Below are 26,757 nucleotides of genomic sequence, written 5' to 3'. Positions count from 1 at the left end.
GAGCCACCATCACATCATCCCCAAAATACTGTTTGTGTGATGGAACATGCTATAGTAACCAACCAGATAGCATTGAGTCACATTGTTCAAGATGTAAGATAAAACACAAATCTGTTGCTTTATATTAATTTTACCCACATATCCTCTCAATCTGACTTGGAAGATGTGGTTCATTATGCAGGCACTTTTTTTTTTTTTTTGTAACATAGGCAGTGCCTCTTTATAAGATTTGAATTGAGGGCACTGCCTTATTTTCATCATCATGATGTGATACTACTCTAGCCCTCACTCATCAATTATTTGTTGATCAATCATTTTTGCCTAGGACTCTGGAGATGCAAATTAATAAGATCCAGTCCTATATACTTCTCTTTTTGGAATTCACATATTTATTCATTCAACAAATGTTACTGAGTAACTAGTATGAATCAGGGACTAGCTAGGTATAGAGTCCTAAATCCTATAAAAGATAACAATCCCTGCCCTACGACATCTTACATCCTTGCTGGAGAATGGCCAATAAACACAATAAGTAAGCAAATTATGTAATATATCAGATGGTGAAAATGTTATAGTAAAAACATAAAGCAGAGAAAAGGGATAAGCAGTAATGGGAAGGGTTGCCATATAAAGTATGGTAGGGAAGAAAAGAGAAGTCCTTCCTGAAAAAGGTGACATTATAGTGAAAACCTGAAGAAGGTAAAGTGGGGGCCATAGGATATCTGGAGAAGAGACTTCCAGGAAGTCTGGGAATAGCAGGTGCAAATACCCTGAGATGGAGGCACATCTGGCATGTTCTAGGAATAGCAAGGAGGCTGATGTGGCTAGACTGGAGTGTGAAAGGGAGAGTGGCAGAAGGAGAGGTTAGGGAGGTTGAGGTAGTGAGTAAATTATACAGGGTCATGAAGAGTATTATAGTGGCTTTTGCTTTAATACAGAAGAGATGGGAAACTATGAAGGTTTGGTGCAGAGGAGGGACATGATGTGATGTATAGTTTGAAAGCCTCGTCCAGCTCCTGTACCAGGAAGAGCCTGGAGGTTAGGGCAGTGGTAGAAGCAGGGGTCTAGTTAGACCACTGCAACAATCCAGACAAGAGATGGCGTGGCATAATCAGGCAGTGGAAATGGTTGGAAGTGGTTGGATTCCGAATATACTTTGAAATCGGGTCTAAGATACAACAGTATTTGTTGAAGGACTGGATGTTGAATCTGATAAAAAGAGGATTTAAGAATGACTCCACGTTTTTAGGCCTGGCATATGTAGGGATGGAGGGGTCATTTATTGAGATGGTAAAGACTACAAAGGGAATGAGTTTTGTTTTTGGGTTTTGGAAGAAGTGGTAGATTAGAAATCAGTTATCTTCTAAATATTAATTTGAATTTAAATTGGGTTCTTTAGAAGAAAAATTGTTTTATGTCTGGATCAGGCCATCTTAAGAAATATAGTCATTAAAGTCCAGAGAGTGGGATTACTTGATGCCCAGTGTGGGGTGGTGGCGAAACTTGGGATATAGATGCCTGTGGTTTAATCTCCCCATTGTCACCTCTGAGGGGTGACAATATTGATGTCACAGTGGATAGGAGGCTTAAATGAGATTAGGAAGCCCCAAATGAAGGCTTGGCTATTGTTCATCATATCTTAATTGTTGTTATCAGGCTAAACTACTTTCAAATTTAACATGAGGTCATCTTAATTTAAGACCCCTATTTATTTTTGGAGGAAGAAGAAGGAGAGAAAACTTCAGAGGAAGAGAATATTTGAAGGAGAAATTTTATTCCAGTCCCAGCACATCTGCAGTGGTACCCTGAAAGTCATGGAAATGAATTATTTAAAGCTGGTGGGAAGATGGTGTCAGACTTTTATCCTTCGTCTGGTGATTTTTAAAAATTATCAATCTGCTCAGCAGATTTCCTGCTTTAAAAACAAACCACTTACATTTATAGTTCCTCATCATGTCATAAAAAGAAGAATGTAAATAAATAAGGTGGGAGGAGATAAGCCAATGACACTCTCCTACAGGAAATACAGAAGCCTATGGCCATTCCACATTTAGAACAGAAAGACGTTCAAAGTCAGGGGTGGGGAAAATGTTAAGTCAAGTCAAAATGCAACAGCAATTTATGCAGACCCTTGGAGTCACTGCAAGACACTGAGAAAGAGCCTGGGCAACTGATCCAGATTTGATATACCCGAGGCTGCGTTCCAGCTGAGACCCAGTAAACAGTTCACTGCAGAAATATTTCAGAGGGAGTGAAGTTTTCTACAGTGATCTCCTGTTTCTACAACTATTGAAACATATTATGGACTTGTCTCTTTGCCAAATAATTCATTTAATTTAATTCCTCAAGTAAAAGCCCATTGGAGGATTCAAAGCACAGAACACTCTTTTTTCAAAAAAGAGGTAGTCTCTATTTTCTCAACATCTTAGAGCTACTAGATTGCTGCTATTCTCTCACTAACCTCATGCAGCTTTCTCCTTAACACACTACAGGTTTAAGTTAATGGGGTTCAGGCAAATTGGTCTAGTTACTGACCATGATTACACACATTTTCACCATGTAGACAAATCTGAAGAACACTGCAAGCCATCTTCAGCTACCAGAGAGATTTTTTATAGCCATCCTTACTTCTCTGTGCATTTTTTTACTTTACGATCATAGTCCTTTTGGAAGATTCTTTTGTCAGCAGTGGAGAGGATGACTCAGGACAGGAAGACATTTAAATGTATAAAGATCAGTAGGAAGGCTACTATAAGGATAGAGGCAAAAGATAATAATAATAAGCTGAAGAAGGATGGTTACAGAAGGAATGGAAATGTCAAAGCAGATTCAAAGGATGGTCAGAAAAATTAACATGCAAGATCAGGTCCCAGATTCGAATGGGTGGAAGTTAGAGTTGGACTAAGGGTGACCTTGGGTGTCAGAGTACTGTGCTCTCAGTGAACAGAAATAATGATGTCAGGAAGGTAAGAAGTTCCAGGTGAAGATAATCCTCCAGACGTGCCACTTGTCCTGGTGGAGAAGTATTTTGGGCACTTGGAAATGCAACACTGCAACTTGTAACACAGAATGGGAACAGAAATTTAAATTTGGGAGCCACCTGGGTGCAAGTGATAAAGTTGTGTAAGTGGAAAAGATTGCCAAGGAAACAGAGAGTAAGTCCAAGATACAACACAGGAACACACTTACTCTCAGCTGAGTGCATCTCAGCTGAGATCTGGGAAGGAGAAAGAGACAATGCAGGGTCTCAGAAGACAAGAAACAGATTTCAAAGGAAAGAGTCGGTAAATAGAGTCAAATAGTTAAACAATGTGCAGAAAAGGAAGATGGACAACTGGCAAATGGGTCTTTTGATGTGTGGAAACATTGGGGGTGCTACTGAAGTTGGATTGAGTGGCAGCTACAGAGGAAAGTGTGGAGAATGGCATAAGGAAGCTGAATATTTCCATACCTTTTTTTTTTTTTTAAAGAAAGAAAGAGACGAAGAAGAAACGACCATACAAGCAGTTTGGGGTGGGGGGTGGGGGGGGAGAACAAAAGAGAGCTATAGACATCCCAGTCAGGTAAAGAAAAGAAGCCAAGGAAAAGGACAAGGGAAAAAAAAAGAAAAAAACAAGTCTGTTAATTCACACCGCAATTAAGGAAGGGGTGCACGGTTCCTGGAAGTACTGCAATACCAGGTCGATGCGTGGAGTGGACGGAGCAAGCTCCTATTCCATCTCCCAGCTCCAAAAATCCATTTAATATATTGTCCTCGGATAGATATTAAACTGATAAGAACAGATACTACACTTGATCCTAGCCAAAAGGCCGAGAAGCGATCCCACACCATTTTTGATGCCAGAGTCAGGGGTACGGATAGCATGGCTCCTGGAGTTGTTGTCACTTGTGTTCAATAATCTCAGTGTCTCCTTAAATGCATTATCATGGTCAAATAACAGTTAGGAAACAACAGGGCGAGAAGAATTATGTGTGTAAACAGAGTTGAGGGCCTTGAAAGTCTACAGCCTTATTCATGAACACTTCTCGCCTGGGAAAACTGGGTCTCAGTAGTTCCTTAGAGTAAATAGTCAAGGTTTAAAATGACCATTTTGCATGGCAATATGGACTACCAGAGCTATTACCCAGCAGTATCACACTATTAATTGAACAATCTTTTTTTTTTGGTTACCAATCTGTGATGCTACTGTCATCATAAATTAAGTAGCCATATACATTTATTTCTATCTGTGGACTCTCTGTTTCATTCCTTTTTGTACCAAACCTGCTAGTATTTAATTGGATTGCCTTGGATTTATGCATTAATCTAGGAAGAACTGACATTTTTACAATATTGTATATACTAGAGAGAAGAGCACTTAAGTCTTCTTTTATATCCATCAATAGAAGATAATTAGTTTTTAATATGGGCCTTAAACTTGTTTTGTTCAGTTTATGCATTTCCCTTTTGAACTGCTATCATCAATAGTATTATTTCTTGCATTTTATGTTGTGTGTGTGTATAAAAAAGAAAGACGTGTCTTCTCAGGCAGATGGCTAAAATTACAAAGAAACAATCTAAGGTGAACTGAAGTTTTTATAGCATCCAACCCTCAGTGGCTGATAAATGTGTAAAAAATCATTTAAAATAATACTCTTGTGGACAACAGGAAAAAAAACAACAAATGATTTTTGTTTCACCTGCATAGTGCCAATATTTTGTTATATGAGACAAGCTGGAGTCACTGGCTTCTGTGTTTGGAATTAAAAAGTTGTATCTGTTCAGTCCTGGACACCACCTCTCCCAGGGGGCGAACCATTTTCCTTCTAATGTCACATAAAGCTCTATTTCTCTAGTCTATTTCTTTCCAATAGAAATACAGCCCTCTTCAGTCACACTGTTTTAATTCATTACCTTGGGCTCTTCAATGAATCCTTTCAAGAAGCTGGTAGAACAGGATGGAGAAAGCTGCCAGCCTACCATGCCAAATCACACTGCTCGTGCACAGAGGTATTTCTGATGGTTTGATGTAGCTGTGAGTCAGAAGGGGCTTTGGTTTTATCTTTTCCTTCATCCCAGTCCTTTGAAGCTTTTCAGTGGGAAGAACCTATTTAAAAATCTTCTAGACAAGAGGTCAGCAAACTTTTCTGTAAAGGGCCAGATAGCTAATGTTTTAGGCTTTGCAGGACCTATGGTCTCTGCAAATACTCAGCGCCATTGTTGTTGTGGGAAAGCAGCCATGGCCAATACGGAAACAAATGAGCCAGCCTGGCTGCATTCTAATATAACTTTATTTGTGAAAAAATAGGTAGTGAGCCGGATTTGGCCTGTAGGTTGGATTGGCCCATGGGCCATAGTTTGCGCATCTTTATGTCTACTATAGACCAGAAACATCCCAGCTATTAGTTATTTATGTATACTTTTAAAAATCAGAAGCAATGTGTTACTCTCCATGGAACTTAAGACGCAGGGATTCAAAGGCATTGGAGTGACCAAAATATGGAAAAATCACCCAAGTCACTTCTCAATCATTAGATGATAGTTGGGAGCATAATTAGCATCTGTTTATTTTCTGAAGCACAAGTGAGACTGGAGGCTATAATAAATACACATATTGCATTGCAGTGTGGTAATTACTTTGGGGAGGAAGAGAGAGTTGAATAAAAACCCATCATCATCATTAGTCATGGGAGCATTTGTTCTTACTTACCAATCCTGTACGGCATTGAAGGATTCTTCATTTGTGATGTCATACATTAAAATAAAGCCCATGGCCCCACGATAATAGGCCGTAGTGATTGTCCTGTATCTTTCCTGGCCTGCTGTGTCCTAAAAAATTAATAATCATCATCAGCTCTCAAAAAATAAGGCAATAAAACATTTAGAAAGTGATGGATGATTCTGAATGCACACTCATACCAAAGATTCTAAAATTATTTGAAATATATAACTATATACCTTTTTTAGTTTTGTTCTTCCTAATGATTTTGGCAAGGCCGCTCTAGAATATAATGAAAAAAATATTTTTTTCTGGTAAAGCACTAGCTCAAATGTGTTATATATGTTCACACGTATTAAACAGCACCTAAATATAAAACATAAAATAAAAAGATTATATGCATCTACGAATCTGTCTTTTTGCATAGTTTAAAACCAGAGTTTAAAATGTTAGCTCAACCATTATGTATTTAGTTACTACTAGTTTAGCTACTAAGTACAAGCCCCTGTAGAGAGAAAAAGATTTCAAGAAAAGGACACTGTTTTCAAGAAGCTTACAGTTTAAAATGTTTGTTAATCTTTAAAATGGAAATAAGACTACCCGCTTTGTGTGGATGTTGAGTAAGATCTGAATTAGTTTCTGCTCTCCAATTAAATAGGTGGGCGAACATGGGCAAGTCGGGCTGAACTTCTCTAATCTTCAGTTTAGCATTCTTTTTTAGGTTTTATGTAAAATAATGCATATAAAGTGCTTAACACAGAGACTGGCATGCAAAATAGTGATCAATAAATGGCAGGTATTGGCTGTTGTTCCTGTAATTTGGGAGGCAAGGCTAACACAGAATGAGAGAGAGCCACTTATGAATACAGTGCTGGGGCCCGCCAAAGAATTGGCCTGGAACGGTTAAACCTGGGAAGCAGAGGCAGAAAGATCTCTGAAATGGTCTTGTATAAGGCAGATACACTGTATAATAAAGGATTTGTTCCTCAGTGCAACTGACTTTTGCTCCTTTATCTTCCCAGGATCTGGGGGATGGCTGTTTACCAATGCTTGTTGGTTTCCCCCTGACCACTTTCCCTACCGACTGGGTTCCTGCTTCACTTTCCTAGTATTCTTTAGGTGCTTAGCAAGTTGGACAGAAATGTTATCTTCTTTCTGGCTTCATTCTGGACTCAACTTTCTCCCCTTTCCCAGGAGATCCCTCCCAGGTACAGAATACATCCCAGCTCCCCCTACAATTTAATAGGCATTGAAGTGAAAACTAATGTGTTGGATAACACAGAACTGGGTCCTTTAGTATCAAAATGGAATTAGCCTCTGGTGGGAGTCACTTGCAGGACAGGCTCATGATGGATTTGCTGTTCCTCACCCACGGGTGTCCTCCTGTCTGAACATTTACATTGCACCATTGGACCAACAACGAGAAACTCCAGATTTACAACTTTGTGCTAACTTGTGTGACACAGCACATATAACCCTGCAAGTTCAGAGGCAGAGGATCAAGGAAGGCTGGGAAAAGCAGGGAATGTTTCTGGGAGAATGTGAGGGTGATACAGAAATTGAAGACTAGCTAAATGATATGACTTTCCATGAAGCCAGCCGCAATTACAGTCTACTCTCAGAGCAAGAGATAAGGCTGACATAATTAGAAGGGTTTTCTTAGGTAGCATTAGGAAAATAAGGTTTCAGAAGTCAGATGAGAATAGATTATGATACCCACAATAACAGAAATAAGCCAAAACAGGTAGGGAGGGTCCTTAGAATGTATCATTCAAGGCGGAAAACAAAAAAGAAAGTATAGATATAATTGCACAAAAATTTGACAATTTCTTGACTGTAGAGAAAATGTTGTAAATAAAATAGAAATGATATAAAATAAAATGATAGACTAGGAAATATGTTTGTATTATACCAGAGAGACCAAAGGTTAATATCTTTCATATATAAAGTGATGCTAGAAATCATTAAGCAAATTGGTAAATATTCTAATTAAAAAATTATTTATATATAAGTACATAAATAGCTAGTTAATTTATCAAAAGAGTTCAATCCAAACACTAATAATAGAAATGCAAATAAGCTGAGGTATCTGTGGCATGGTTGCATAATATACATTAGAATTTATCAAACAATTATTTGAAGATTTTATTGCCTTGTGTTTACTATTATAAATATTAAAAATTAAAGTGTAGCTGCTAGGGATATACATAGATATCATAAACTGCATATAAATTGGGACAAATACAAAAATTGATAGAAAAAAGCTGATCTTGCCCTTACATTGGAAACACTTGAAAAATCATTGGGTTTAATTCAGTTAATAGTGTAGCTGACTATGAAACAAAGAACATTAAAGCACATGGATAAAAATCCCAAAACCAATCCCCAAGGACTGTGTTCAAAAAGCAAGGGTAAAGGGTGCATGGGTGGTTCAGTGGTAGAATGCTTCCCCTTCCAGGCAGGAGACCCGGGTTCGACTGTCAAACCATGCCCAAACCGCCCCTCACCTCCAAAAAAAGCTAAGGTTATAATTAGAGATTTTTAATATGTTTTACTGATCTGGGTGAGTTAGCCTATTTTAAAACTTTCCCACATTTGACTTGAGTTCCTATTTTTTAGAACACATTGTTTATAAATGTACCACTTTGTTGGGAGGCCAAATGTTTACTATTTGGAAATGTAAATGACTTTCTTTCCTTGTGGTAAAACATCTTTTTGACATGGACTGAGTAGCATCCTTACAGTTTGGAGACCCCTGTGCCTGCTTCCCTTACTGTATAATAGAAAGCCTTCCCCTAGTTCCCCGTGACACTGCTAAAAGGTGACTTGGACCCTTCCTGTTAAGCATGTCTTCAACACAAACAACAAAAATTGTGTTTGAAAAATATTACTTTATCTCTTGCTTCTTGACCTCTTCCAGTGATGTGTCCCTTTTTCATGATGTTGATTTTATTTTGACAGTAAAGAAATTAGTTCTAGTGTTATCAAAGACTTCAATTTCCCATTGTGGGTATACTTTATCTTTGAGAGAACAGAATCAAGGTCCCATTACATTATGATTGAAATGTTATAGGAAACTGTGAGAAACCACAAGATTGAATAGCTATTAAGTATCAAAGTTTTAAAAAAAATAGAGGTGGCAAAAATAGCTTTCAAGGAAAAAAATTAGAAGCTTACAAATGCAATAGTCAGTAGCACTTAAGTCACAGCAAGGGGCAGGACTGAATTCAGAAACACAATCTTGTTAGAGGTATTTGTCAACACAAAGCTTTCAGGGAGAATAAGAAATTGAATCATATAAGGGAAGTGTAGTAAAAAATAAGGACATATATCTTCTCTCCATATGTAAAGAAAATATAAAGATTACAGCTCAGCTTGTAAATGGACTCCAGATTAGCTGTGCATTGGTTTTGGCAATTGAAAACAATTTCAGGATTACATTAACTCATTAGCATTTTCTTCCATGATATCAGGAAGAAAAAAGCCAGAAAAATACCTCATTATATCTGACATTTACTAATGATGATAGAAGGTTATATTTTTGCGAGGAAAGAACATTTTACAATGTCAAGTGCCACTAATGTAATTAAACATAAGCAGTCTCAGAAGGTAACTGACTAAATATGGTAGTTTTACTGAAATTGTACAGGAAACTGGCTTCAAACTCTGTCTTTGAGTTATTCCTCTTCCAGGTTGAATCTAATAATTGGGAATGCCTATTGATTTTCTATCAACATAAGATTCTATAGACTGAAAGTCACAACTGGAAATTCCTGTGACTAAAAAAATAAAATTTTCTTCCATGAGTGATAGCCTTCATTTTTCTCTCTTTCAAGAAAAATAAAATAACTTTAGTTAGTTTAAACATTTTGATTTCCCAATCATGTTTTTAGGAGAAATTTTTGTCTTTAATGATAGGTTTGAATAGCAAACACTGGAATAAAGAATTATGAAATGGGAAATATTAACAGATTGATGAATAACAACTAGGAACTTTTTCAGTTTGAATTTTGGCATTTTAACACTGTTCTTGTCTTGATCTTTTTTCCTTGATGAAACATTTTATATACTTAACTGTAGGTGCTGTATGCTTAAACCCTTCTGAGGTCATACAGAGATAATTTGTAGTTTCAAGATGGCAAAAATAGTTTTTACTTACAAGGTACGAGTTATATTGCAATTTACTTTTGTTTGGGTAGTTAATTCTCCTTGTATTGAGTTAAAAGGAAAATGGGACTAACCATTAGTAAAGGAACAGAAGTAAATAATATTACCACAATCAAAATACATTAATTGAATGTCTAGACAGGAAAAGAGATGGAAGTACAGACAATCTTGGTATATGATAAAGCAGGTAATTTTATAGATGGAGAAATCAGAACACACTGGTGTTAACTGATTAGCCAAAGATGATTTAATTAAGTTAAAGGAAATAAATTAAAGGCTACGTAATATCCCAATGGGCAGGTAAACAGAAATGGGAACTGGGACCACTACAACACAAGACATAAAACCCACACCAGTTAGTGACTTTCCTCGTGATTGTCCAAAGATGTGAAATGGAATGAAAGCTCAGACACTTAGTGCTAAAACAAGTGGCGATCCCTTAACTTGCACTTTGACATTTCACCTGGAAGAATTATTTTGAATCTTCACAGGAAGTTTAAAGCATATTCAGTATAGCCTAATGTTAACGTTGATTGATTGATCCATTCATTCATTCAGTAAACATGTAGTGAACACTCATTACTAGTTAGGGAGCATGTTCGCTACATATTAACTTTATTTTGTTTATTTTAGGTATATGTTGCATATTTAAAAATTCTACATGTTAAGAGTGTTTAATTAATCAGAACACCATATTTCTTACGTGTCTGCAAAAGGTTAGATGAGGTGGTGAAATGTTATTTTTTAAAGAAGCAGACAGCATTGCAATTTAAAATGATAAGGGAGATGGTTTGCTCAGTAGTAAAGTCATCCGATTCATGACTGACCACATTTTTCATGATCATGATGAAAGTAATATAAATTTCATAGATACCCACCTACATTTTTATTTACAGAATAGAATATACAGAAAATTAAAGGTAATCTTACTGAGAAATATAATTTTCACTGTGTGAGTTCATGAAAGATGTTATGCTAAAACATATTACCATAGTCCACTTATGTAAAATTAATTGTCTAAAAAAAGGTGGTTTCATGTATCTTATTACTTTGAGAATTATATCTTTACCAGTCAATGCACATTAGACTATTAAAAGGGCAGAAGAGTGTTGCTTGAGGTTACAGAAATTATATACTGCTTCATGTTAGAATTTCATCCCCAAATGATCAAAAAAATAAATAAATAAATAAAGGCATGACGTATAATCCCCCAAACGACATAAACAACAAAATGCTGAATAATACACACAACTTCTATGATATGATGCTACTTTATGTGGAGCTGTATTTATTTTTTTTTACTTCCATAAATAGGCAAAAAGAAGCACTGATTTAGTCTTATAAAAACAGTAAGCAAAACAGGAAGCTTAAATATTTTATGCTTTCTTGTTTCATACTTATCTTTGGACTATAATAAGAACGTTCCTCTTTAGAACAGTTAATCCTTCAGTAAAATGACATTTACAAACCACTTTTCCCTACTGATCTTGTGCAAACAGTCAGTTTGAATTCATTTACACACCATTATGCAAGCATCTATAAAACAAGCCCACATTTTAGAAGAAAGCACTAATAAACCTGCCTCTAAAGAGTTGTTCAGTCAATTTAAATGTTCTTCATACCTATTGCCTTTTATCCATCTTCTTGACACCAGCAGATTTTATTGATCAGGTTTTCTCATCCTGATGTTTAGCACTGAAATATCAAAACCTTCATTTTACAATGGTTTCTACTTCTAAGTAAAACCTAATAAAAGAAGCCCAAAGCAGGATGATAGAATTTGACCTATTATTTCATGGCAGTGTTACCATGGCAATTCATCTCTTGGAAGAGGGAGAAAGCCATATATAGATCCTTTGACACCATTGTCAGTGATACCCTGATATATCAGCCAATTATATTTTTATGCTCCTGAAATTTGGAGACACTCTAGTAAACACTATTTAAACATTTTATAGAGTCTCTTCAAGCCCTTAATAAAATTCACAGTCAAAACAGTGTAAAGGTAATCTTTACTGATTTTATTTGAGTTTGTTTTCTAAAATGCTTATCACAAATACATGAAAAAATGCCATTTTGCTTTGTTTGTACTTAGCCTTTTTTCATATTTTTCACAGTAGGATTTTGATTATGCTCAACTTTTTCAAAACCTGAGGCATAAATATCTAAATGCAGGCAGCATGGGGCTTTTATTCAAGGTTGGTGATGGTTTTTCTTACAGAAGATAAAACAAAATGATTGTATCAAATCAAATACACCATGCTTTAAAGGATCACAGTCTTTTGAGTTAGACTTTTACTGTCCCCCCTAAAACTGGCAACTAAGACTCAGACCAGAACTCTCCTTACAAAGGGATGGGAGCTTCCACTCACGCAAGCCATGAGAGGAATTGAGCTGCTTGCAAGAAAGTTGGATATCTGCTTAAGCGATGAAATCACAGATCCGCCTTTGTGAAACAGTATATGATACCTCGAGAAAAGGATGGCAGTGAATGGCCTAATTTCCCACAGGCTAGCGTGGCTAGGTTCTGTGAGTCTGACATGGATCAATAGACAGCACAGCAGGTAGCTGCAGTTGAGGCATCTTGCCATCAACCAACTCCAAGGGAGCAGTTCACTGGATGAGGCAAAAGAGGCTCTAGAGTTTTGCGGTGGTTTGAAGCTGTATGTACCGCAGAAAGATATGTTCTTAAATTTAAACAATTCCTGTGAGTATGAACCCATTATAAGTAGGACCTTTTGATGAAGTTATTTCAGTTAAGGGGTGTCCCATCTCAATCAGAATGGGCCTTAAACCTATTACTGAAAAATTTTATTAGAGAATGAAATGTAAAAAGAGAGAGAGAGCCATGGGAAACAAGAAGCTAAAAAGTAACCCAGAAGAGAAGGAAGAGATCAGGAGGCACCACCATATGCCTTGCCATGTGACAAAGGAAGCAAGAACCATGGGCAGCCAGCCCTAGCATGCCACAATCTTCAAGGAGAAAGACTTGCCTTGATGACTTTTTTTTTTGTTTTTAACATTTTCCTGGTCTCAAAACCATGAGCGAATAACATTGTTTAAGCCAACCCATTTGATGGTATTTCCTTGGGCAGCCTAGGAAACTAAAACAAGTATACTAACGGGCAAGAGGGTGATGAAGGGACATTAAAATAGGAAGGGACCAAGGCAAATCTTCCATGTCAAGGCACTATGCAGTGGGGGAAGGCTCTAAAGGGCTTCCGGAAGATCTTACAGAAAGGAACAAGCATTTGGATGCCCATCACACAGAAGGTGTGGTAGCAGGACAGGCTTAGCCAGAGAAATCAGCAGTGAACTGTAGTTGTATGTCCAGTTGAGCAGAGTGGTCTGCTGTCTCTTTCTCCCAAGCCCTGCTTCTATCCCTGACACTGGAAGAGCAAGAACCAGAAGGAAGGACAGAAAGAGTGAAAGAATGGATCCAACACTCTTCCTATTACACATTAATTTCCAGGAATATTGCCAGATTCGTGCTACTCTGCTATTTTTTATGAGCTTTTTTTTTCTTAATAAGAGAAAACAACTGGAAAGCTATGGGGTCTGTCCAAGTTGCAGTTTAGCAAGGGAGCAAAGGAGATTGGACAGAGCATGACTGAAGGCAGGGTTTAGAGAAAAACACCACCAATTCATGATATTAAGAACCAAACTACCCATCAATGGTATAATAACAAGGTGAAGAATCTAGTCTTAAATAGGGCATTGTTCAAAACACATTTCTAAGGAATTATTCTGAGACAGTAGGCCATTTTACAGATGATGAAACAAACGAAGAGGTTAGTGCCAGCTCTAAGTCACAGCACTGGAAACAACAGAGGTCATACCTGTCACACGTTCTTTCAAAGTCTAGTCCTCCTTTTGGATATTAGGCTGAACATTGGGGAATTCAGGTTACATTGTTTTCATCAAACATGCACGTCTGATATTATCACAGTTACTTGATATTTATTCCATGTATGTGTGTGTGCTCTAGATCTGTGCCAGCTTCACTTCTGCAAGTCCATTAATTCTTTAACAAGCGACAGCTTAGTATCAGTCCTAAAACTCTAATGAAATTTTTCATACTAAAGTAATCAATGACCTTCTAACTGCTATATTCAGTAGTTTAATTTTTAATTCTCATCCTAGCTGCCCTTTCTGAAACATTTGGTACAGGATCACCGCTTGTTGCTTTTTTGTTGGTTTTTTTAAATCTACTCTTCCAGGGCATGGCTCTCTCCTGATTCTTTACTCTCTTTGGATTTTCTTCTCCAGTTTACCTTGCAAGCTCCTCTTTTTCTGTTCAACTCTTAAGAGTATTGTACAGTTTTCAGATCTTTATGCACTCATATCTTTTTGCACTAAATTATAATTATAATTTTAAATACAATGTTTAAATAACTTTACCTTCTCAGGAAATCCTGGCCACATTCCAAGGATAACAAACAAATATCTCAAATTCAATTGAACAAAAACTGAAGTCAGTGTATTTCATTCAAAGAACCAGTTTGGAATACAAAAGGTCCTACTTACAATAAGTTCACATGCCCAGGAATGGATTTATAATGTTAAGCATATATTTTTCTGGGATATATACAGCTTCAAACCATCATACCAAGCATAGATTTCTCTACCTTCTAGGAAAAAAATGTTATCAGTCTGGAATGTAAGGGCTAGGATCTTCAGAAAGGAAAGAAGTTGCACAGGGAATTCAGCCTGTAAAGAGTAAACACTTCCTTGAAGAAAAGAAAAAGAAAGTAAAATTAAACAGCATCACATTGGGAGTCAGGAAACTTGGTTTCTGGTTGAAGTTCGGCACTTTCCAACTGTTTGAACTTGGTATCTCACTGGTTCTTTGGGCTTTAATTTCTTCATTTGTAAATGAGGCATTAAAGTTTCTCTAAATTCTTTTCAGCTCTGAATTCCCAAAATGTGTTAAACCACATGCTTCCGCCATAGGAGTTCTGATCTAGTTCATCAGAATCTGTTCGTAAAATTGGTCAAGTAATATTTACTCTGATTAACACTATATTTATATATCTATGTTTACTACTTTATGAAACTTGGTTTCACTTTTCTATGCTGCTTTTAATTCATTTCCTGCTTTTTCTTTGATCAGTTAAGTAATTTCTTTTGTTTCTCAATTTCATCCTTCTCTTCATTTGTTTGGAAGTTATATAAAGTTAAAGTTATTTAAAATTTTAAAATTCATTTCTAAGTAAAAATTTAATTATTATCTTTATTCTCCCAAATTCAAGTACTTAGAATAATTTTCAGTCATCACTTTCCATGTTGGATAAAAACCATACTCAAAGGTCTTGATTTTTACCTCTAAATTAGACATTATCATTTTTTACACAGGCATTATGCATTTATACTTATATTTAACAAAATGTTCTCCAGTTTCCTTGCTTACAGTTTCTTCTTGCATCTCAAATCATTCTCCCAAGTTTCAGAAATGTTTTCTTTAGAAATCCCACTGTTGAAGTTTTGTTGATAAGAAACCCTCAACTTTGGTATGTCCAAATTTATCTGTACGTAACCCTTATTTATGAATAATGTTTAGCTGGATATACAATTCTAGTTATATTCTCTTTTCTTTACACAGTATTCCATTGTTTTTAGTTAATGTCATTGAAAAATCTGTTGTCAGTCTAATTATTGTTCCTTTGAAGATAAACTATTTTTCCTCTGAAAGCTACTTCATCTTTGGTGATCTAGTTTGCTAGCTGCTGGAATGCAACACACCAGAAATGGATTGACTTTTAATAAAAGGGGATTTACTTTGTTAGTTCTTCAGAGGAAAGGCAGCTAACTTTCATCCGAGGTTCTTTCTTACGTGGGAAGGCTCAGGGTAATCTCTGCTGGCCTTCTCTCCAGGCCTCTGGGTTCCAACTACTTTCCCCAGGGTGATTCCTTTCTGTATCTCCAAAGGCCTGGGCTGAGCTGCGAGTGCTGAGATGAGGTATGCTGAGCTGCTTCGGCTGTGCTATGCTGTGCTGTCTCATTTAAGCACCAGCCAAATTAAGTCAAACGTCATTCACTGCAGTGGGCATGCCTCCTAGCCAACTGCAGATGTAATGAGCAACAGATGAGGTTCAGGTACCATTGGCTCATGTCCACAGCAACAGAACTAAGTGCCTTCACCTGGCCAAGTTGACAAGTGAATCTAACTACCACACTGTGTTCTGCAATTTCATCAAGACGTGGCTGCATTTACATTTCTTTTATATATGCTATTGGGGTTCATTCTGATTGCCAATTTTGAGGATTCTTGTTTTTCAACATTTCTGGTGGGAAATTCAGTCATTATCTCTTTGAATTGCTTTTCCCCCATTCTTTATATTTTTTATTTTGGAATTCCAAATAAATGTCATGTAGATAAGAGGAACAGATAACCTGGTTTGCCTAGGAATGCCCTCTTAGTTTATGCCTGTGATAGATCAATTAACATTTAATTAATAACAACCTATTAATTAATAATCTCAAGATGTGTTCAGCTTAATTCAGCTTTGAAACTATGTAACAAGTTTACAGTTTTTGACATTGTAGATTCTTGTCATATTACCATTGCTAGTTCTACATAACTGAAAAAGTTCTAAAGGTCATTTGAGCCCCCACACTGCAAAAGTTGTTAAAAATGAATTTAGAACTGGGAAGAAAATATATGGCTGTGGTGTGAGTTGCCTCTGTAATAAGAACCCAGCATTGCACTGGGTACCACGAAGAATACAAGATAAGCACCTCTGAGATGCAATACCTAAATCAAGGAATTTGCATTCACTGTAAACTGGCAAAGCGAAGCACACAAGAGCAATTGTACATGGGGTATTTATAGTATGATATGTGCAGTAGGAACTAGAGGAAAATGAGAAAGGTAAGACTCATGTGAGCTGGAAAGGCTCCAGGAAAAGGTAGGTTTGCGGCAAGTTCCAGTTATGGGCAGGTGTTTCAGGGCTGAGGGAAGCTGGTTAGCAGAGGAACAACGCAACCACAGTCAGATTACGGTTAAGACCAGGGAGTGGGCCAGGGTGGAAAGAGATTGGTACTTTCTAGCCTTTGTCCATTTTTCTACCATTGTATCTCTGTAAGGTCTAGAACCATATTTATCTTTAAGTATTGTAGAAGCCTTCTGTTTGTCATCTGAAAATTCACCAGCTGCCACAAATGGGCAGCATGATCCACCTCCCCTTTTTAAATTATAGCATCTGGGGAAAACAAACAACTGAGAACACGTCCTTGCTCCTTCTAGAGCAGACAGAGTTCATAATTTGAAATGAAAGAGAGAAAATGTAATTTATGACCCAATAACATTGTATGACCTTGGGCAAGTAACTTAACCCTCCTGGGTTTTCAATTCCTATCTAAAACAGGGAAATATTATCTACTCTCTCAAGGTTATTGTGAGGATTAAATAAAAGAGTTAAAGTCTTCTAGTACATACCAAACGCTCAATAAACAGACTTCTTATTTCCAGAAGCAGGAACAGGTGGAGGAAATAACATGAAATTTGCAATTAAGACACCTGAGTTCCTACCCTGGCTCTGAGACTCACAAGCTGTACAACTTTAGAAAATCACCTAATCTCTCTGAGCCTCAGTTTCCTGATTTCCAAAATGAAACCAATACCGAAGACCTAGTGTAAAAGCAAGGTGCAAATGAGAAAAGTTCCTTGTAAACTTATAAAATGCAATAGGTATCACCATTATTATCGATTGTATTAATGACAGTAAACAATTGAAGCGAACCTGTCAAATCCCATTAGAAAGTGTCTGTTAAAATGTAACTAGATTGCTCAGTGGAATATTGTGTGTGGATCCTTACTCATCCCACTCCTTCAGGAGTGGAGGAAATCAAGGTAATTGTCCTTTAGAATCATTCCGAATCCATACACTCTCGTCTTCCTTCTCCACAAACCCTACACCCCCACCCCAACTCACACATAAAAAGGGAACAGTATTCAAAGATGGAGTACCCAATTAAATTCCTATCATGACCATCACTTGATTAGGCTTGCTGATTTCGTTAAGGTCTTTTTCACATTCTTATTTTTATGATTGTTTGGCTCTCATTTAGAGAAAAAGCCTAATGAATTACAACAATATTTCAAGATCAATGCACTGATGCTCACATGTCAAACTATTACTCGCTTTGGTTGACAAGAATCATTTAGCAATGAGTATTATGTCTAATGAAGGAAGAAGTCTCCAAAATATACGGGGAGACAAAGGGGAATGAAAAAGTATAAATCAGATACTAAAGAAATAGAGGTCACTGCAGCATCTCATTACACGCTCCATATAGGAGAGAGAAAGCACGCCGCAGGCAACTGGCTGTGCAACCACTATGGGCAACAAAGGGATAAAATGATTGTCTTGGGCGGGCCGTGGTGGCTCAGAGATCTCCCCTGCCATGCCAGAGACCTGGGTACGATTCCTGGCGCCTGCCCATGTGAAAAAAAAAAAAAAGATTGTGTCTGGGAACAGCAAAACAGATAACAAGAAAAGCCTCTGCAAAAGCTTCTTGACTTGACCCCAAAGAGAACTACTACTAATCAACTATGTACATTTCTCTTTATAAGCAGGCCCAATGTAATTGTTTCCTGTAAGATAACCTTTTGTCTTAACTAATTCTAAAATTGTGGCAGGATGATATTATGTCCAAAAGGAAATTTTGAGTTGGTGATGACTGTCCCACAAATTGCTAAATCAGTGGAAAATATTAAGCCCATCCACTGGGCATTTGGGAAACAGTGATAGCCTCAGCCTTGCACAGTACAGGGCATTTTCACATGGAACCTCCATAATTTCACTATCATGTATGAGATAACATACTAACAAATTTTACAGGGCACCAAGTCATCCATGGCCTCCTAGGATTAATGGCAATTGCAAATGAGGCTCAGGGTCACATAGCTAAGTAGATAAAAATCTTTACCTTTTGCCTGCATTTTTTTGGTTATGCTGAAACCACCCAGAGATGGCTTCTATTGCTGTTTAAGCAATTCTCTCTTATCTGTTCAATTCTGAACAGACATCAGTCTAGAGCTGAGTCTGACGCTGGGCTCCATAATCAGAGGAGCTGAAATAAAAGACAGAGGTCAGAGGTCAGCTACTGAGACTACTAAAGGATTGAGAGATGTGCCCAGGGGAAAAGATTCAAGGAGTGTGTTCGTTCAGCCTTCAGAAGTCTGAAGAGGACTTCCTATAAAATTTAAGGTTTTGAAAGTCTTTCTAACAGAAACCTTTAAAGACAGAATGGGACATTATTGGGGGACAAGAGGTCAGAAGTTAACTGAGGGGACTGGGGCTGGTGTGTGGATTGTGAACTCTCTTCAGTAGAGGAGGGTGGTGGGTGCTCTGGGCTGGCAGTACAAGGGCTGGAGGCAAAGAGGGTGGAAGGAGCTCAGTGGAACCTCGGGCTCACTCAGCACTGTGACTGTGTGGTGCTCTTTTAAAAGGAAAACATCCGAGAGTAACACTGAGGAACATCTGACTGCAAAAGGGGAAACAAAACTTCTTTCTTAAAAAGAAGCGATACTCCTCTTAAAACCTGATGCTCTCTAAATCTAAATAACGATTCAACCTATTTTAGGGGTTAAATTCCCTGTTTAGCAAGAAAAGGCAAATTTACAGTAGTTTCTACAAATGAATCAACCACGTTATTTCCAGATTGACAGATGATAGTGTGAAAATCCAAAATGAAAAATAGCCTGTATTGATAGTATGAAAAAGAAATCAGGCAGATAAATATATATCATCATGTGTGTGTATGTGTGTATGCCATCTAATATTAGTGATGGGGAAATAAAGCCCAGGCATAAAACACTATTTAGTTTTTATTTTTCAGAGTAATTTACAAAAAACATTGCATCTCAACTAGATTAAATACCGCAAAATCATTTGCCTAATAATGAAGCAGTCCATAACCACATTCTTCTTACATTTCAAGTCTACTGACAACATGACTACTGGCATTAGAAGTCTGAAATGGCATGATATAACAGTTGTAATTCAAATTCGTACTTTCAATGCGAAAGTCTTGAGGACTTGTGTGCCGGACAAATGTATTTTTCTTACCATGTAAACAGACCTATTGCTTGAATAGCTTGATAGCAGAGCCAGAGAGCAGATGCACTGGCATCTAGCTGATCCTTCTCCTACAGGAAAGATAGACACTTCTCCAGCTGGGCGCCACCCAGGCTGGATTAAGCCAGCCCTGATGGTCATGCTGTGCTAATAAGGTCAGGTTTCTGATCTTTTTCCCTCTGCTCCAAGTTGTCTGACGACATGCTTAACCTGAGGAGTCATTTCACAAATGAGGGAGGCAGGCAGGTGGGCAAGAGTAAAGCCAGGTTTGCAGAGATCCATCATCCTTCATAGAACGACAAAGGGGTGATTCTTTATAACCAAAGACTATTGTAAGCTTCTGTAGAAACTGACCAGGTGAGGCAGAGTTTTGCCCTCTTGAAGTCAACAGCAATGAATTCTGATGTAGCTCAGAGTATGTTTGGAGGGATGAATACAATGGATAGCTCCCCCAGCCCTCTTTTTCAAGGATGTTTTAAGACATTTATTTCTTCTGACTGATTTACATATATATATATGTATATTACATTTGGCAATTCAACATGATGGTGCTGCACCATCAGGAATTCTCTTTTGGTGGGTTTGGTGGTATAGCCTGGGTATTTGCACTTTCTCTAAGCACCACTGGTGATTCTGAGGCTGTTAGTTTAACCAATATGGAATAACTGTTAGGAGCAGAAACGGGTTAAATGACTTGTACTCATGTTTTGACTCTACCACTTATTAGCTCTGTGACCATGGACAAATCAATTAACCTTCCTGTATCTCAGTTTCCTAATTTGTAAAGTGGGGATCATGACAGTAGACTCCTAAGGTTGTTATGATAGTTAAATAATCTAATGGACGTAACTTGTTTAGTATATAATAGGACCTCAGACAGAGGAGGTGAGCAATACATTAGCTGTTGCTATTACCAGCTGCTCCTTTTTGTTAAAGTTTCTCTTTCACATGTAAATGTTTTCTCCATTACTATGTTTCATGTTTATGATTTGTTTTTTAACATTCCAATATAATGCACATAAATATCAAAATATTATTGGCATAAAATATAATTTTGGATGTGATTTTTTAAAAAGATGTGACCACAAACCATTATTAATCACTTTTATTTGAAGAAAATGGTGAGTGATCAACAAATAAAGACATCTTACAAGTTGTTGTTCTTTGCTAAAATATCTTTTTTTCTCAAATGGAAAGGTGATTACTGTTATGGTCTTTCACTTTGCTTGAAGTTGGCAGGTAAACACCTCTGAGATTTAAAACATCTTTTTGCCAGAAAATCTACTTCAACGTGTCCAAAACGATTTAAAAACAAAGACAAGCAAATAAAAAATTGAAAATTGCCATAAAAAGGAAATCAGACCAGTAAGGACTGGAATGCTGCCTGGGTATTTCCCCAAGTTGACTTTTGCATAGGCATGAAGGCACTTTGTCTGAATAGGGAAAATTATATGGAGATTTACAGAATTTGAGTCAAAATATAAAGAGACTCACTAATTATAGAATGGGGTGCCTCATGAATTGGTGAGTATTTAATCACAGAACATGCCTGGATTAGCAAGATGAGCATAGTGAGGATAGATGAGCAATACTGAAGATATTACGGAAGATAATTGTGTACTATGCAAGAGATTAGAGCACAAAACCAAAAGACTCCAAGAGGAAAGTTGTAGATGATATCCAAGTTACAAAAATGGGATATTGAAAGGTTAGTGCTATTGATAGCTAAAAAGAAGTAAAGAAGTTATTGAAGGACTGTGGGAAGACAAGCTCAGATTTAGATTTGATTTATTTTAGCTATAGGTAGAAACACCTAAGCAGAGATGCACTATAATATCTACAGTATTATCTATAAACAGATATTTTCTCATGTTATTACAAATATATTTTTATTCCCCCAAACTCTTTTTAACTTCTGTTTTTCTGCTTTTCCTATTTTTCAAGTTTCAGTGGGTTCATTAGGGAGATTACCATTTACTTCTAAATAATGATATATATATTTTGGATGGATGCCCAGACAGCCCTTGAAAAATATGCTTATATTTGAGTGTGGTGCTCAGACTTTTGGACTACCGAGCCTATGGTCCCAAAACTTGTAGCTGGAACTGACAAACCTCTCTCCTCAATTACAGTAAAGCTTAGCATTCAAAGGGGCCACCATAAGCTACTCATTTTGCAAAAAGAGTTCTGCATCTGACATGTCCTAGATCACTCCATGGTTGTTGGCACTATATCATTTAGTTTGCATTTTTATAAAATTGGCCATTATTCTTGAAACTATCAGAAAATGTTATTAGAGCCATAAAATTATAATTTTCTATTTCAGGCACTGAAATGTAATATTCAGCATCTCCTCTGATTAAATGAATTACAAGGCTACTACAAACAATGTAAAAATAACAGAAGGTGGACTGGCTAACTCAGGATCAAATGCAACCCTAATCTCCTGATCACAGGAAGATGGATACTTCAGGCGTAAACACATTAATATGTAAAATTAAATTTGCTCCATTGCAGAAACAAGTTAAATTGAGTTAGGAGCCAGAAGCCCTTTCCACAGAAAGACAGAAAGAGAGAGAGACCACTTGGGAACAAGTCAGGAAGTCCTTCGAATTGTAAACCTGAACATAATCTGTCTCAGTGGCATAAACCTAGCACCAAGAGACTTATACTCTCCTCCAAAAGAAGACAGCTTTTAACCTTATTCATAATCATGGAGACATAAAGTTATTTTATCTTGGATTCTGAATTCAGGTACCTCCTATCTCCTTTCCTAATCAATAATATGAATACCGCAATGCAAAACTCATCATTAAAATATTTTAAGAATTCATAAAAGGAAGCCAATTCTTTGAGATTTCCACTGATTCTACCTAACAGTGACATTACAAAATGTTTCTCTGGCCATAAGACAGTAGAATCTTGTTCACATTTGGACCAGACACTTCTCTCAATTGCTGCAACAAAATTCACTTGTTTACCCCTTTTAGTCAAGGTGCATTTGTCTAATTACAAAAGGAGAACCTAAAAAAACCAAACAAACCCTATTTTATTAGTTATTCCGGTAATCAGTTGTTTATTCTAAAAGCACATTGAGAGCAGAGATTTTCTGAAGAAGTATCTTTCCACCTTACCTTGGTATGACACATAGCAAGGTGTCATAAACAACCAGTTGATTAGAAAAACATTATCAATGACTCAGGAAAAAGGTGAAGGATCACAGTGATTATTAAAAGTAATAAATTACTATTGCTTTGCTTCAATGAAATTTATTCTGAATATAATGTTGCACTACCGCTCACTTTGAATGTGCCATACATGGGGTGATGCAAAAGGAAATTCACCCAGTTATTTTCTCACCTCTGAAGTTCTCTGATTTGGTAACTTCGGTTTCTTATTTTGTTAATTAACGGTGAACACGGCATGGCCCAACAAGCCAGACTGTTTAGAAATGAGATCACTTAATTCAAACTGAAGCTAAAGGCCCAACTAAAGATTGGTGTGAAGGTTGTAACAATGAAAAAGCAGAAGCACTACCTCCCCTTTAGATCTCTGAGTATACGGCAACCAAAATTAGGAATGGAACAGTCCTTTTATCTGCTCATCACTTTCCTTTTCCATGACTGCATAATTGAGGCAACTATTTTGAAACAGAATATCAGTATGAAGATACATTCATCCCAATTTATTTGTGAAGCATTGTTTTTGTGTATTTTTACCACAAGATCCACAGGGCTTCCAAAAATCCTGAATTTTTAGATTATATGCAGCTATATAGATTAATTTTCACCTCTCTAAACAAATAGAATTCCTTCCTTCTCAGGAAATAGGGATATCTTTGCAATTTATTTTAACTGAGACCTTTAATTTGGGGTCTTGAGACTTGCTCTTATCAGAGTAAATCACCAGGCAAATTTAAAAATTATGGATTATTACAAACAACATGCAAACCCTGAAGCGTATGCAATTAACGAAGGAGATTTTATGGCTCGGCAGTTTTCATAATTACATTAAAGCCAGGCATGTTTCTCTTTAAACACCAGAATGTGTTTTTATAAAGAAATTGGTTTTAGGATCTGCCATTAGAAAGTAAATAAGTAAGGACTAAAATGGCATTTACTGTGATGAAATAGTGGCTAGAAATAGATAGTCCAGTGGATATAGTCAAATATACTCCAGTGTGGAAGAGAGGAAGGAGCTTTGGATTTGGGAATCAGAAGTTCAGCTCTGTTCTCCCCAAACTATCTCTGTGACTTCAACGAGGCCATTTTACCTTTTTCACTTCCCTTACTTGTAACATAAAGTGATCGGATTGCATAATTTTAAGCTCTCTTTTATTCCTAAAGGCTCCTAAAATTAAGCCTCTTTAAAGAAACTGATTACTAGGGAAAATTTACATTAGCACACACGGTAGGGTACCTAAAAAGCTGTTTTGGTAAATTGATTTAAAGGCTTCACGAGTTTCAGTACAATGATTCTTAAACTTTATCATGCATCAAAACTTGTTAAAATGCAAATTCTTGGGTCCCATCATTAAAGACTGATTTAATAGGATGGGGCTTAGGGGAATGGGGCATGGAAATCGGCTCTGGAGGTGACTCTGCTGTAGGTGCTGTGTGAACCTCACTTTGAGATTGAACTAATGGTTGGAAAGAATTAAAGCAGTTTTTTCAAATCCTCGCTTAATCCTTGGGGAAAAAAAATGCCTCAATAAGAAAGTAATACCCAATAATAATTCCAAATAAAAACAGCTTCTTCTGCCTTCAAAAAATGATTAAAAAGAATAAACATGACATAGTTCATCAGGAGGGTACAACTTTGGCTGCCACACACAATTTTCAAATCATTCCTTTCTACTTTTATTAAATGTTTTTTAAATTTCTCCTCCTAATGGAAGTCACCTTTAATTACCATATATCTTGGGAAATTGTCAACCCAGCATATAGGTTGCCCTGGATTTTTCTGTTAAAACTTTCTGGTTACAATCCATACTTTACTATCTATGTCAATGTCATGTCCATTTTCAGCAGGTTAAAACAATGATATAGTATGATCCTAATTTTGTTTAATAAAGTGTATAAATCTAGATAGCAAAAAATAGTAATTGAAATTTATTAATATTAATAGTTATTTTTGGAGGGTTTGCTTAAAGGTAGGTTTTATTTTCTGCTTATTCATTTATATTTTCAAAATTTTCTAAAAATATTACATATTTACAATCTCCCATTCAAGAAAAAAAAAAGAAAAATGGAGATATAGTGGGAAGAAGAAGAAGGAGGAGGAGGAGGAAGAGATGGCATGTGTGTGAATATGTGGGAGACAGCCAAGTGAAGAGAGAGCGAGAACAAGAACGATCAATTACCAAGTAGGTGCTATAACTGAGCAGTCCTAGGAATTTGGGAACGCATAAGCGTGGTCTCCTAACTGCCTAGGGGGAATTAAGGAAGACTTCCTAAAGGAGGTAATGCCTGAGAAGTGTTTGTCAGAAAATGGTATGGACAAGGAGGATGGGGGTGTGGGAAAAAATGGCCTGTTTGGGATTTAATGTCATCACGGATGTCGTCTTAAGAAAGAGAGAGGCAGGAGAGTCAGAGAAGGAAAAGTGACATGAGAAGCAGAAATGAAAGAGAGAGAGAGATAGAGAGAGAGAGAGAGAGACTTGAGCTATGCTGTTGGCTTTCAAGATGTGGAAAGAGCTGCAATTCAAGGAGCACAGACATCTCTAGGAATTGGAATTAGAAAAGGCAAGTGTATTATCCCCTAGAACCTCCAGAAGGAATGGAGGAATTCTGACCTGCAGAATTGTAAGAAAATGAATGTGTGGCATGTTAAGCCACAAAATGTGTGGTAATTTGCTACAGCAGCAGTAAGAAATGAATACAAGTTTTATAAAAAATGAATTTACTAAGAGGATCCTAAAAGCTGAGAAAATAGGAGGCATTTGCAACATCCTAGGGAGAGCTGAGGATGTAAACTAAAGTATAAATGGGGAGGAGACTTATCTTCAGAATGGAAGGGAATTTGAAGGTACTTAGAAGATAAAAGAACAAGATCAACTGAATTGAGAATAAGATAAAAGAAAGGAATCAAGGCTTTTAAATTGGATAATGCAATAGCTATATCTTCTCAACTATTTGAAGGGATAACACATAGATTAGGAAAGACCAAATTACCATAATACTTCTTGTCAGGTCCAGTAAAACAAGTTCCTTCAAACTTTTATCAATGGCATGGTTTTTCCACAGCATCAATTGATTTCCTAGCTGGCCAAAATTGATGGGAATGTCTATATCTTTTCATTTATTTTTTGACTGTCTATATCTTTAAATATATATATATAGATATAACTTTACAAGGGAATATTGATAATTCTTTGCAAAAAATAAACACTATTTCATAAAGTGAAATCACATGTCATCTCACTTGATCTTGGAGGAATTTTGTTAAGGGAAGCATAATGAATGAATATTATCTCAGTTTTAAAGATAAGGAAGTTAGAGTTGAGAAAGTTGGGGAGGACAGTCTCAAGGTTACCCAGGGACTTCCAAGTTTCTAAAGTCCTCTGAATAGGTTACATTATATTCATAGAATTAATGTCACAAAAATATAATGTATTCCTTTGCTTTCCCCACTCCCATCTCATGGAACATAAAAGATGTATTGAAACTCAGGATGCTTTGAATTTGAATATTACTTGAAAGCTTCAGAAAGCCAAATTACACGAAACATTTGCAGACAGCAGCACATCTGCTTGCTTTTGAAGTATGTCCATTAATTAAAAATATATATCCCTGAAACACTTACTGAGC

General features: G+C 36.8%; 1 protein-coding gene and 1 pseudogene across 1 annotated transcript in view; both read right to left on the bottom strand.

The window, feature by feature from the left end:
• RAB3C (RAB3C, member RAS oncogene family) overlaps positions 1–26,757 on the bottom strand; it is a 288,126-nt gene that overhangs the window by 132,403 nt on the left and 128,966 nt on the right. Inside the window, exon 3 of the mRNA XM_077117206.1 lies at positions 5,691–5,809. Coding sequence (XP_076973321.1) covers positions 5,691–5,809 — 119 coding nt within the window. The remainder of the gene's footprint in view (positions 1–5,690; positions 5,810–26,757) is intronic.
• Positions 3,644–3,822, bottom strand: LOC143647527 (U2 spliceosomal RNA; annotated as a pseudogene).

This window comes from Tamandua tetradactyla, chromosome 9 (genome assembly GCF_023851605.1).
Source record: "Tamandua tetradactyla isolate mTamTet1 chromosome 9, mTamTet1.pri, whole genome shotgun sequence".
Taxonomy (NCBI): Eukaryota; Metazoa; Chordata; class Mammalia; order Pilosa; family Myrmecophagidae; genus Tamandua; species Tamandua tetradactyla.
The sequence above is the reverse complement of the archived record's forward strand: the minus strand, read 5'-3'. Positions and strand labels throughout refer to the sequence as shown.